Below are 14,190 nucleotides of genomic sequence, written 5' to 3' on the forward strand. Positions count from 1 at the left end.
TGCAAAATGTCTAGAATGAAGATAGAATACCGATAGAATAGATTGCTTTGACGATAATTTCAACCTCCAGATGGAATGCAATAACATGGCTCAGAAACCCCAGTATACCGGTCTTGTCGCCTCATCTAAGATGTACTGCATAAAGTTAGTCCTCCTGCACAGTTTGGTCCAGCACAGAGAGGGTTTGAATAGTGTGAAGCTGAACTTTCTCTGGTTGGTCTTTCGTCAAACATATCTTCACTCCAGGACAAGTGCTTAAACTGCACCGTTCCTTCCAACGCCAAAAACAGCCGTTTTTCCTAATTTGAGAAGCTCCTTTTGAATCCGTCGACCGCAAGCAACTGTGTTAATGGCGAAGGAGTTTATATGTGTAATCCATTGACCTGCTTATTCAGTCTTCTTTGTTTGTTGTTAACAGTTCGTACTCATATACTTTGACTGTGCCGACAATATTTCTATTCCTAGATCAGGTCCCTCAAAAATACATACCATTTTAACTAAACCAGATTACCCTACAGCATGATTGGGCACACAAACCACATGTGAAAAGTGTAAAGGTGCTCAGTCAGATTAGGTGAGATAGAGACCAAACCCCATAATTTCGGATGAGGCGGCTTCTGTGACATTTAAATTTGCTTCTCTGGATAGCTGCTTATGTTATTGTGGACTGGCTAAAGGTAAAATCACTTTCCGAATAGGAAAGACCAAACTCCGAGATGGTAGTCAAGGGTACAGTCCACACTGTTGCAATGTGATCTATTCTACTTTGTGTATTACAAAAGATACCACTGCAAGCTGTGCTAGACTACCGTCACGCCCGAAGAATCACGCAGTTCTGGGAGGAACACATTATCACTGATGCTGAGTTACCCCAGATAACTCCCTGGACAAAAAATTCTGCCTCGATGGATCAACTTTTCAGATTCCACGAGTTACTCCGGTTGGATAATGTAAATCTTGCATCAGAAGACCCTTTCCTTCCCTCCTCGTCTAGGTGTTTTCTGGATGGAAACGTTAAGAGGTTATTTCATAAGTTGGCAAACAAACTTTGAAATCTTTCATTTGCCCACAACTACAGGATCCTCGGACGGGTAACATTGGATGATACACAAAAGCTATTAATGGCCCTGACAGACACGCCCTTGTCAAGCCTTCATCGTCGGTGCCGCACCGTGACTTTTGCCATTAGTGCGCAGCTGTTCCACTCCACGATTCATTAGATAAACAGAACAAACAGAGTTGGTGAAGTGATTAAGCCATCGCCCGGAAACGTGGTTGTCATTCATTCATCCTCCTGATTTTCGGCGAGTGATATTGTAGCAACTGGAACCACTATCTTGACACAGCCTACAGTTGAATAACTGGCTAAGCAGTTAGGCAATCCTGACGGAGGCCATTGTTTAACCATACACCTGCGTTACAGTGTGTACGTTCGGAATTGTTGAGGATAAGTGTAGTACGGCTGAAAAATCGAATGAGTGGCTGCCGCACATTCTAATGTGTATGGAGATGAGATGACTAGGTGTGGGGCAGCGGTGAAATGACCTTATGTGAGGATATCTATGGAATGGGCTGTCAGATTTCATGCAACAAGGGTTGATTCATTTTGTAATGACATGCGTGGAACAGTAGCGCGGTTCCAGGACTCCACTAAACCCAAAAAATCTACAAGGATTTGAATTCAATGCACATGGTGCAATCACATGTAGACGAAAATTCAATGAATGCACCGATTTTTGTTGCAGTGTATTCTGACTGTACATATTCACCAGTATTGTGCAGTATGGAACCATGTTTGCATCGGCTTGTGATTCTTTGATCGTTCCACCTTTAATGGCAGAAATTTTCACTGGGTGCTGAACCATGGAGCCGCTAGATTTTGTTGGAAAATTTGTGTGACTAGGTCCATCCGTCATTGGCTTTTGTGGATCAGTTGAATCCTTGTGATCGGTCAGGTGACTGTACCAGAGGAACATTGTGATCCGGTGCACTACATGCTCTGAATGAACAGAAGCATACGTTAAAACAAAGATTTGGTCTCAGCACTTAGGAAAGGTGAAAATTTTGTACAATAGTTGCTACTTTGTCCGACTATCTTTCTGATGTTCTGGTAATGTCATGTCAGTATTGTACTTGGTGCACGCTATGGTTGGTTTAAGAAGTACCTCAACTAATTGCTTCAACTAGGATTACTGTGCCCTCCCTCTATCGTGCCACCTTGCTGCATTCCGCCGCTGAATGGCAAAGCAAAAGTGCTTAATGTAGCAAGCGTCTTAGTAGCAACAGAAAACGGACTATCTCACTATCTGATCTGCTGAACTGACCCAACGAGCCTCAGATGGCGAAATTGCCATGTGCATTTGGCATAAATGTGCTTCTACCAGATACGACCCTCACAAGCGGTCGCACTACCTACAAATGCCAAAAACTTTTGCTAACAGTTAGGATTCAACAACAAACCGCGTGACATGGACAACCCAGATCGGTACCCTGTCGTTGGCCGCACCTTCAAAAGCACGTAAGTGCAGTTGTCCTGGAAGTGCGACCGAGAAAAAATGGTCCGTTTTGACTGACATTTGTCTATGGTGCATCGTCACGTCACAGAGGTTTTAGATGAGAAGGTGCTTATGTGCTTCAAATGCATGTAACTTGATGGAAGGTTCATTCGAGTGAAGTTCTTGTGTGAAGGTTCAGTTCACAGTTTGAAAAATGCAGTTTTGGACAATCATTTCCGGGGCGTGTAGTGGACCCATGCTGAGTGACGTGCTGATCAACCATCAGCAGGCGTTCAGTGGAAAATTTAAGATAAATGACAGGGGGTTGTGTGCGAACGTGTATTAAAATGGTCAAACAACCCACGATATCCTCTATAGGATGCCTACAGGCCATCGCTCACTGTCACGTGCCTGATGGGTTGCACTTTTACGAAGAAGTTTGAGCCTCAATCTGGCGGTGTACACCGTTTGATGGTTTCTTCAAAGGACTGCCACTCTCTCATCGTTTCACACGAAGTGTATGCTTGAAATGGGCCATTATTGTACACCAAAGCAATCCAACATGCGCACCAGCCAATCATTCCAAAATGCGTTTCGCCACACCTCGTACCCCAACGCTAACGATATGGTGATAGGCGAACTGTGAACAGTAAGACTGGGGAACGTGTCAGCTGAACTTGCCTAGTTCCATTGCTGATCTGAAGTGGCAGACATTTAGGGTTCAAATTAAACGTCCAACACTGTGGTCATCATTTTTCTGGATCCATTGCTTCAGGTCAACATTGGCTGCTCAGGATCTACACAAAACTTGGATCATCTGTAAGAGTCGAAAAATACGATTAGCATGCTGGATTGTGGTGCTGACCGATTTCCACTATACACCGCAGTGGCTTTCAGTTTTGAGATGGTGTGGTTTTGCATGGAAAGTTCATTTAGGCGACACATTCAGAAAGCCCACGGTAATCAGGATTGAAACCGTCGGTAGAACTCTGTATGTTTGATTCGCAACTCGGAGAGTTATCCGGCATGATATGATTGCATTCAACTTTCGGGGGGTGCGGGGGATCATAAAGCGTTCAGGCACAAAAAGACTCAAAAAAATGTACAGTCAACTAGGTTTGCGCCCAGATGATCGATGCCATCCAGGAGATTTTGCGAACAATATATGTTTTTTTCGTGAATAGTGGAGAAAATGTGGGTCATACGTTTGGTCCCCACGAACTGAAGATGCCATCTTGACGTGACTGTCAGGCTTCACTGCTGCTAAGCTCGCTAGAACTCCGTTCCACATGATGCAGACATTCCTGGAAGACTGAAGTGGTGCTGCCTCCAATGTGTAGCTATCCAGCCTCATCTTCCCAGACCATCGACGAACGGGAGTGTGGAAGCTATAACCATTGTACAACTGAAGAAGACGACCGCTGGTTCCCGCTGGTGCACCCCCAACTCTTTTCTAGCCTTCATTCTTCCTTAGGCACATGTACATATTCACAAGTTTTCCATCTCGCATTGACGACAAGCCGTTTCGGAATTTTCTACCACCACTAAGAAGCCGAAAGCTGAATACTATTCCTCATGATTTAGTTTTTCTCCATGGTGGCCTAAACAGTGGATGAATTTTTGGTACTGTTCCTTTCATATGGTAAGAAAGTGCACTTCACATTTTTGTGCCTCTTCAGTCGTATGTTTATCTCTGTCGGTTTTGGGATATACCGTCAAAAGTGCCCGGAAGAAATGGACGCGAATGCAGCATCTATGTGTTAATCCAATAATGGGTATTTTTCGGACGTAGACATGCATTGCCGTTCACAACTTCACCTAATGGACAATTTCTAGCGGCCCCAGTCAGTGCCGATAGAATTGTGAAACAAAATGTATGTCTCCCTATCGACAATTTTATGGTAGCCTGGCAGGAGATGCACTAACGTCAGTTTTCTGTCTGTGTTCAAAATGCGCAGTTGGCTGTCATAGCGTCTGGTATGTGGTTAATTTTTTTTGGATTTAAAAACCACTTCGGGATGCACTTGACGAAAAATTCGGATAGGTTAAGAAACATTTCACGGGACTAGATGAAAATATTGGAGATGATAGATTACTCGAAAATTCCTTCTTCAGGGACGAAAAGGCCAACAATATCAAGGCGCGTACTGTCAGAAATCAATCGAGTTAAAAGAAAACATTCAGGAAAAAATAGCTCACTAAAAACTCGGGCAACCAGTCAATCCACAGATTCCTACGTCAAGTGGAGATAGTGTCCAAGCGATAAAACCAGTAATTGTCAACCAATGACCGATGACATCTTGACCTGTTGAAACCTGGCTTTATTAATGACCGACTTCTTACTTTAATGGTTATTACTTTTTAAGAGCACCGGAATGAGCTGGAAAATAACCGTTTTAGGAAAGTCTGGAAAATGATCGGTAGTACAAAATCCTATGACAAACCGACCGCACTGTATGGTCTTGTCCGAATCACCTTGTAGAATGCTGAGTAGCGTATCGTGGGGGAAAAGTCTTAAACTGGAAAGTATTCACCAGTGTAACTCACTATGACGTTTATGCTGAGGAGAGCAGAGCTTCGATAAACCAGTGAGAGTAAGCTGGATAATTGCATTACTCGACGACTCGGACAGCTTCAGGCACTCAAGTATAATCAGGTCACTGTTTTGTTGGACACCGCATGAAGGTCAGAGGCTCGTGGTAAGTTTTCCACCACTTTAGTTCGACACATCGACACTCATTAGCCGTCTTCGTTTGCGCTGACCATTGTGGTGTGATCGTGATATGGATTGAGGAAGGAGGAGATAAATGTGCTTTTCTGAACCCAGTTGTAACCGATGTATACAATATTAGTTTATAAGTCGCCTGCAGATGCCATTCGCATGCAGGCAACTAATCTTTTCTGCGTCAGTAAACAGGATGGTTCGGAGATGGGTTATCATAAGTAAATTAAAAAAAGGACACTACAGCTTAGTTAACCGATCAGCTCTGTTTCGGTGTCTGCTACTGAAGCGTCGGATGGTAATTCAGCTGACAGGTATATTGTAAAAGCTGCCTCACCCAGGAGCCACTCAGTTCTGCAGCCCGCGCTCTGAAATTATGCTGGAACACTAGTCGGAACTCTGTAGTTCGTGAGGAACTGCCTCAGCTGCACATTGAAAGTGGCGCACTAACAACTAAACCCCACATCAAATAGACCAAAACTTCCAAGGGATCAACCATAACACCTACCAAAGGTTTCAAAAGGTCAGATAGACTCACTGAGACCTCTAGCATCGAGAGTACTGTGTGCAAGAGAGCTATACAGTTTGCGTTGAATCTAACTTGCCTTATGGTAGTTCCTCCGTTCATTGGCTTGCTCCGCCAATGTACTTTTGACCTCCAGTCTTTTTGCTTATCCGTACCCGCAACTCATCTTGTCTCAGAGGCCGACCTTTCCGACACTTGTGTATTGAAATGTGTCTGTGTGTGTATGTGCGCTGCTGACCCAGCTACCCACGCATTCATGTCCCGTTTGCTGGGCCTGCCTTGACTTGTTTTCTTATGAGTGCCATGTGACCGCACGTCCAATGAGAATCACGGGACTGTCGTCGGAAGGGGCGACCACAACCCACCCTACTCAGCCACCATTCCGCTCGCCGCTTTTTGGTTTGCAGACGTTGACACTGCACTGTGCCGGTCCGTGACAGACCTGTGGACTTGTTGTCGCTAGGACCGTGAACAATGGCTTACCCTTCCTTTTGATATTCGGGATTTTCGAACCTACGCGTCACTTAAAGTTCCGTATCGGGAACCTCAGCAGATTGCTATGACAATAGGAAGCACAAACTTCCAGGTGTAAAGATTATTCCGACTGTGGAATGATAGGTATGGCCTGAAGATTTACGAGGTTTCGTGTGCATTATAGGTTTCAGCAGTGAGATACGTATTCAGATATCTGAAGTGCGAAAGGAAGTGCCATAAAGAGATCAAGATGAATTTTGTAGACCGAATTCATCATCGCCATTATCATTAGAGACAGCAACATCAGTGTTGACACTGGTGCTTTAATACCGTACAACCACAAATTTTATCTAGTTATATTAAAAGAAAAGAAAAGGCTGGATGAGGAAGGAACCTGGTGCTCGCTTATTGCATGTATTCTGAGGTGCCTACAACTCACGGCGCTCAATCAAACCGTCTGGAAAGAAACTGATCGATCAGTATTGTCTCCAGCCAAGCGCAGGAGAGGTCAAGGAAACATTATCCTGAAAGGCTTACTGTACCAACCACACCCAAACTCTTCGTAATCTCCTTCACGCCCTTCTTCCGGGTCATACGTTGTCTACCTCGCGGTCTCCGCCGTTCTGAAAGAGGCACAGAAAACATCACTCGGTGTTGCGGCATGCGTACCACATGGCTGATCCACCACAGTTTATGGTACTGGGTGTTTTCGGCGATTAAAGTACTTTCTGCGCAAACAAACACCAGTTTTCTAACTACCTTGACGTTATCCGACATCAGCAACGCTTCTGAGTCGCTGGTGGCCAAAAACCTGAAGACACTCCATATTATCTGTCTTTGTAGACCACGTCTCGCGACCATGCAACTATACAATGCAAACCCCACTGTAGCCTGGTGCACATTTTGACACCACAAGTAACACAAAACAGTAAACATGATTTTAGCGTTTGAGATTCCTGCACCGACTTTAAACTTACGTCAGAGGTAACGAGGTATGTGAAATCCCTCACAACCTCTTGCTTCAATGTGAAGATATGGTCAATACAGCCTCTACTATGCACATTTTGACACCACAAGTAACACAAACCAGCAAACATGATTTTAGCCTTTGAGATTCCTGCACCGACTTTATTACCGACTTCAAACTTACGTCAGAGGTAACGAGGTATGTAAGATTCTTCACAACCTCCTTGAAACTCAAGGGCCATGTTCTGAGACTGTACGTTCCGAATCATGACTTTGTACTTTGAACGTGCAAGGTACATGCCGAAAGATGGTGTGACGGCGGTCAGTCTATCCAACAGGACTTGTGCCTCATTTCTTCAAGTATGAGGACGATGTCTTCCGCATACTCCGAATCGACGAGGTTCACACCAGCAAGGATTTGAACACCGGCGTTTTGAAGACCTTCAAGCGTTTGCTTCATTACTTCGACGACGAAGTTGAACAAGAGCGGAAAGCGTGAATGTCCTCGTAGGGCACCACTCTTTGTGAGGAAACTTTTGAAGAGGTCACCATAAATTCTCACACGCACAGAAGTATGTGAATTTAGGGACCAGGTTATGTTCATAAACTTCTGGGACATACCCTGTTCAGCAAGCATAGCTAACGGCACTTACAGATTGACAAAATCGAACGCACCCTTGAATTCAAGATTGTGGGTCATCTGTACATGTGGCGTTGCTATAATGTCTTACTTCAATGTCAAGATATGGTCAATACAGCCTCTACTCGGTCGAAATCCCGTGTGATGCTCATGGGTCAAGGATTCGCCTTCTACTGTAAGACGACGTAGAAGCAGTGAAATCATAAACCTTGTTACAACGGGAGTCAAACTGACACTTTTGTATTTTCTACATTCACCGCGAGTACGCTTTTTGAAAATGGGCACTATTATCGGCTCACCGCAGGTATCTGGAACAATCTCTTTCTCGCCGATAGAATCAGATAGGCTTGACAGGCACTGACTGAGGAATTCACCGCCATCCTTGAACAAAGCGGGTGGAAATTCGTCAGAGCCGGGCGAACGGGATTAGAGTAGAGATATACACTCGAACAATTCTGAGGCTGAAGGGGCGTCCTATTCATAGTCCACACTTTTGTTAAAGGTCGGGATTCCAAACTGGAGGTAGCAGGTGGCCAACTGAATTGTTTTCCAAGGTATTGTGCCAGCGCTCAAAACATTCTGTTTTTATGGAAATCAGGTATCTGGTGTCCTTCTGTTAGTTTCGCTGACAAGAGGCTTGCGAAGACCAGTCGAACGAATGAGTTTTACCTGGTGTCGGATGATGCGTTGAGTTGAGTTGTGCTTTCGGCCAGGAGAGATCCACCACCGGGCCTCAAGCAAAGCCATGGCCCTGTCAGAGATCCAATGTTTGCTTAAGATTGGCTGGGTTGTACCGTAAACAGAAGTCCCGGCCTTGAATAGTGCTTTGGATAACTTTTCGCAGTTGCCGTTGTTATTCGATATTGAAACGTCTGGCAGGCGTTTGAGGAGCCGATTCTGAGAGTTTATTTTGATTCCGGAGTTCAATAGCTTCACAGTGACTAAGCTAGACTTGAGAGGCGCAGTGAAAGCAGCAGCACACAAGTAGATGATCAGAGTCCACAGTGGTATTACAGACAGGCAGTAATTAACCCTCGGCGCCGGTAACTGACGCCGATGTGGTCTGTTTGGATTCACGGCTGATTCGTTGGTGGCAGCACGTTTTTAAGCGAATTCCGCTGTTTCCGACATTGGTAGTACGAAGGAACAGTTTGTGATCAGCACACATCTGAAGCAGGTGAACGCTGTTGTCCGTACGTCTCAAATCCAAACCAAAATGGCCGCTCAACTGAGCTTCAGCGGCGCTAAGTCTACCTACTTTGGCGCTCATGTCACTGGCAACTTCGACGACGTCTGAGCTTTTAGCCCGTTGTAAAAGAGCACTAAGAAAGTCATAGAAACTGCCTTTGGTAAATCCAGAGCGATAATCAACTGGGGCGTAAACAGACACAATAAACATTTTGCGACTGACCTCACTTTCTCAAAATTCTCTCAGACGTTGCCAAACGTACCGCACAGAAGCGACTGTCAGCGGATATCCAATCAAGTAGAGACGCTTCAGCTCGGTTGCTCAATACTGTACAAAACACCAGTATATCCAGCTGCAGCAGCCTACATCACCAGAGGTGCGCAGCCGGAACCTGGAAGAGATCGAGGGAGAAATCCGTTCGACTACACTACTTGCATTATGTATCCTTGTTTCAGACAGACAGCATACATTAACGATTTCAGGATCTACCGTACAAGCAACAGCCGCTTGTATTTCTGTTTGCTTCAGAGTGCAAACACTGGAAGCAGCTATGTAGGTCTTGGTTAGGGGTTTGAATACAGACCTAAAATTGTTTAGATTATTAAAGTTGGACATAGAAGCTGTAGCTGAGCGCCATTTGCAGAGAACAAATTTGGTAGTTCTAGGGCTAGGACCTGTAGAGAAAGTACTCAAATTAGGGTGTGGTAGGGCAGAAGAGGGAAAATGTGAAGGTGTAAGAAGAAAGGCTTCGACCGTAGCATGTTTTTCGCTTACCAACCTTGCTGTATGCAGCAAGTAAAGTGACCAAGCTGTTGACACCACGATGTGGCATGAGAGTACTGTTAGTCGTAAGTGCTATCGTTGCACGTGGGTTGGGATGTCGTCAGGGTGGCAACACCTGGAGAGTAAGATGATTACGGTCCTGGACCAAAGCGTTTGGCTCAAAAGCCTGGCCGTAAGACGGCGTTTTTTGGCGGAAAATGCAAGTGCATTACCATGTTTATAGAACAAGTCGACACACGTCCCAAACCCCAGCCTAGAGGGCCAAGGAACTGTGTTGGTCAGACCTCTAATGTTGCCTAACCAGCTATGTGGATGTCGCAAAGAAACCCATTGGAAACCACTCGATTGGTGAAGAAACGTTTGCCATCCAACTGCCAAGCTCGGCGAACAGACCGACAACCAAGTTTCACTCTCTGTGACGCAAAACGATCTCAAGGGAACTAGGCAACTACGACCGAAATGACTTCACATATTATATCTGTGCACACCAGTATTCACTGTGTTTGGATGACAAACTCTGTAGTCCGAAGTTGGTTATTGAATGTAGATAGGAAAATGCTTACAAAAAGAGATGAGTACTTTTGTTCCCTGGCTAGACGTCGCAGCAACTTGACAAGCCTAGAATTCAGTCCATTCCTGTGCGCTACCGAGAGCCTTCTGAAAACCTGAATTTGTGTCACGTGAAGAAATCGGTCGGAAAAGTCATTGAGAGATGGAAAAAAATGTTCAGAATGCGTCGGAACTGACAACACCTGACCTCTTCAGGGGATAGAACAGATTGGCCTTTAGTTCAATAAAATGAGCCTCAGCCCAGGAAAACAACCCTGCCCATCTTACAGGCTTAGGTATAAAAAAGGTCAGAAGGGATTCCTACGGAGAAATGAGTGTTTCCCTCTATAGACAGGAGGAGGATAAACACAATGGGAAAGACGTAACGCCTGGTGATGCAAACTGAGCACCCAGTCTTTTGAAGCACTTTGCATTTAAGCACAGTTTGGTATCGGATCATGCCGTTGAACTTACCTCAATTTTTGGGATCTTTATGGACTAACGTGGAAGCTGAAAGTCCGACTTTTCTAGCTAATACATGATTGTACAGGATAGAAAAATGCACATGTCCGTTACGTTCTACATATTTAGAGGGATAAGAAGAATAGCCATATTCTTTGAGGCTGTGCATTTGTTCAAATTTTGCCGTTCGTCATCACCCTGACGGCTGGATGCACACTGTAACGATGGTCGAGGTGAATCGTATGACTGCAAACCGATTGGTGTGTATAGCGCGGTTCAAAACGTCTGCAAGGGGAGAGTACCTGATACGATAATTGTATGGAAATTTTGAAACAAGTTGATTAGCCCTATCAGCCACCCAAAGGGTTCAGTGTATCCTTTTGGGAGCACGTAACAGCACTGTGGCGTGTGTCTGACCGGTTACTAGGATACGTATCCACCTCAAACTTTCAACGGAGACGTGCTGACACTAAGTATGCCACCGGATCAGCCGTTAGCGTAACCTGTTTCATCCGCGTATGGGCATAACGAAGCCAAATTTTACCATTAATATGCTAATAAGTCGTTAATTTTGGATCTCTTAACACCGGTTTTCAAGTTTTTCTGTAAACCAGTTGACTAGGTCACTCGACTAAAGAGCGCAGTCATAAGTGACTTCATATGGGAGCATTTCGCCTTTTCCAGGAATTAGTTCTAGGGAAGAACGAATACCATGGGAATATTAGAAAACGCAGAATTGCTAATGCCATTTGCCTAGTAAGTTCGTTTCAGAGTTTTTATGGTCAGAGGATTACTCACTATAGAATATCAATGTTTTACTGAGAAGGAAGGCATTAGCAGGTGTGTCAGACTGATGGAATCGCTATTGCATGCCATTCTGCACAAAGTTGCGTGTGAAACAGACCGTTTAAGTAGGAGGGGGGATAAGATCGGAAGCATGTACAAAGTGAAAGACATACATACCTGGCAAATTATGCTTGCCAAATCAGGAAGGAAGGAGTAAAAGTTTTGGACTCAGAGTGTATGCGCTGGGTGAACGAGCCGCGACAAAATCAGACTTGTGAAGCTAGTTGGGGCAAAATGTGACGAATAACAAATAACGATTCTAGCACCAACACAGAAGTAGAAAACTAAGTCTTCAGTTTTAGTTGTGTGAGGAGTAGTATCTTTCACATGCAGAACAATATTACGTTTCAGTGGGACTGTTTCACCACTCTCTTACTACGTGTTTCGCTCATTTAACGGTAGACAGCGCAGACCCTTTTTGACAGAAGTCACAATGTGCAAATCCAGTGCCTGGTTAGTAAGCGCAACCGTCGATGGACAACATTTATTTGGACTGATGTGTTCCATAAGTTCGTATAGCTTTGTGAAATGATGCAAAATTTAAGAGTTGAAATGGCTTAAATTCAGTAACCATTTATCCAACGCTTGTGCGTGTTGTGTACGAGGGTCTGGTGACAATAATGAACTGCAGGGCTTTTTACTACTAAAATGGATATATACGCAAAACCACGACATATGTACGCTGTGACCTTTTAAGGCAAGGCTTCTACGGAAAATCGCAGACCTGGGGTGAACCAAATAAGGTATGACTGTATATGAAGTTCTCAGGTTTTCAATATGTGGTATATGGTAGATTTGAGAAAAACGTTGAGCCAACGAAATCATCTTAATCTAACCTTGTTTTTTTCCACCAGAAAACAATTCTGTTATCATTCTTACAAATGCATTCTCGTTGTGAGGAGTAAGCACTCTCGGGAGCGTCTTTTTCGGGGTTCAGGTTTCTGTCTCGAAAACTATACTTTTCAGACTAACTCTGTACTGTACTGTTATCAGTTTTAATACTGTCTCCTTTGGAGAAGGATAGCCAGCTACATTAAAACGGTCTATAGATCGACGCATCACAGATGGACCCACCTCAACGATCTCATCTTTCGTCAAACTTCTTTGCAGGTTTGGCCGTTCAACCGATTTTTTCTGCCTGTTTACCTGTGTAAATCCGGTCAACAAAAACGTAAATTTGTCTCCAGTGCTATGAATTACAAGAGCAGGATTATCATTCCGCAGGTCTGGATCCCAACACTGATACATGGGCATCCCTATATGGAGTCTTTTTTTCCTTTCCGTCGGTGACGCTTTTTGGTATATTTTTGAGTTCTTATTGAACACCCTTTGAGCCATACCGCTCCGTCTCGGTGTGTGTGCTATGTTGGCTATTCATTTTCGTGTTCTTGGTCATGAGCTTATTAGCTTTCGAAAATATACGCCACAAGAACTGAAAGTAACAAGGTTAACCTTTCAGAAATCCATCTGGATAAGTCCAGTAGTGGATCCACTTGTCCGAAACCGACAGAATCTGTGAAATAAATTCTTTCGGTTTTCGCTTCTTGTGTTTAATTCAATGGATACGAAATTGAGAGATCTTGTTCGGTGGCATTGACGGAATTACTCTTCGATGAAAGCTGATGTTTTGCTCTCGATGTCAGAAAACGCCAACAAATCGGTTATGACTGACTGCCTCTATTTTACGTACGTTCCAGTGTCTATGGCGACATCCAAGAAGCAGGACAGTAGCACTTCTTCGTCATATCATACAGCGGAAGAACCTTCAGAAGATCATCAGACTTCCTGCGCCAAGGAAACATCAACAACTCTCTATGGTGAGTGAGCACTTTTTGATGAGTCCACGATAGGTCAACATTTCAAAGCATGAAGGCATTCATTGAGAACTGTGAAATCAAATTTCAAATGGCGAAACCCCTTACTTAGACAATTTGCATAATGAGTTCGAAACAGATTTACACGAACGGACTGCAGTTTGTGGGGGGAAGCCACGGTCGGTTCCCGGAAGGTTCAGTCACACGGGCTTCAATGCCTAAATGACTCAGGGTCGTTCTGACTGATCATCTGACCACAGTCTGATGAAGGAATCCACATTTCATTGAATACGGCAAAGCTGGACAAGCCAAGTTGGACGTTCTCCCATTCAGTTTCCTGTAATAATCCGGTTTGCGTGGAGAAGAAGTGGAGAGGTTTTACCGTAAGCATATGGGAAGCGAAAAAGCGAACGAAGTTGGCGGTGACTAGTAATCAAACATTCTTAGATATGGAATGAACGCATGTGATCTCTAGATCTCACGAAGTAGCAGTTGGTACGCATGCGCCCGCCTAATGGGCAGAGGATGTGGACAATGTCAGTCATTGACAAATTCGTTTTCGAGAAAAATGAAGTTTATGAGACTTCCAAAAGTCATTTCTTTTGAGTTTCCAAAGGTCTGTTGCCGTCCTGTTTGGATCAGACTCTGGTCGAACTCTCACACAGACCGGAAGAGTCTCCAGGATCAAATAATGAACTGTCTGTTGTGAAATATGATAGTTTTT

The 14,190-nt window shown here is 44.3% G+C and overlaps 1 protein-coding gene across 1 annotated transcript in view; it reads left to right on the plus strand.

Moving 5' to 3' along the window:
• T265_12500 (hypothetical protein) overlaps positions 1 to 14,190 on the plus strand; it is a gene marked incomplete at both ends in the record, with an annotated part of 174,272 nt that overhangs the window by 71,798 nt on the left and 88,284 nt on the right. Inside the window, one exon of the mRNA XM_009164024.1 lies at positions 13,350 to 13,469. Coding sequence (XP_009162288.1) covers positions 13,350 to 13,469 — 120 coding nt within the window. The remainder of the gene's footprint in view (positions 1 to 13,349; positions 13,470 to 14,190) is intronic.

Source organism: Opisthorchis viverrini (assembly GCF_000715545.1).
Source record: "Opisthorchis viverrini unplaced genomic scaffold opera_v5_2, whole genome shotgun sequence".
NCBI classification, from domain to species: Eukaryota; Metazoa; Platyhelminthes; class Trematoda; order Opisthorchiida; family Opisthorchiidae; genus Opisthorchis; species Opisthorchis viverrini.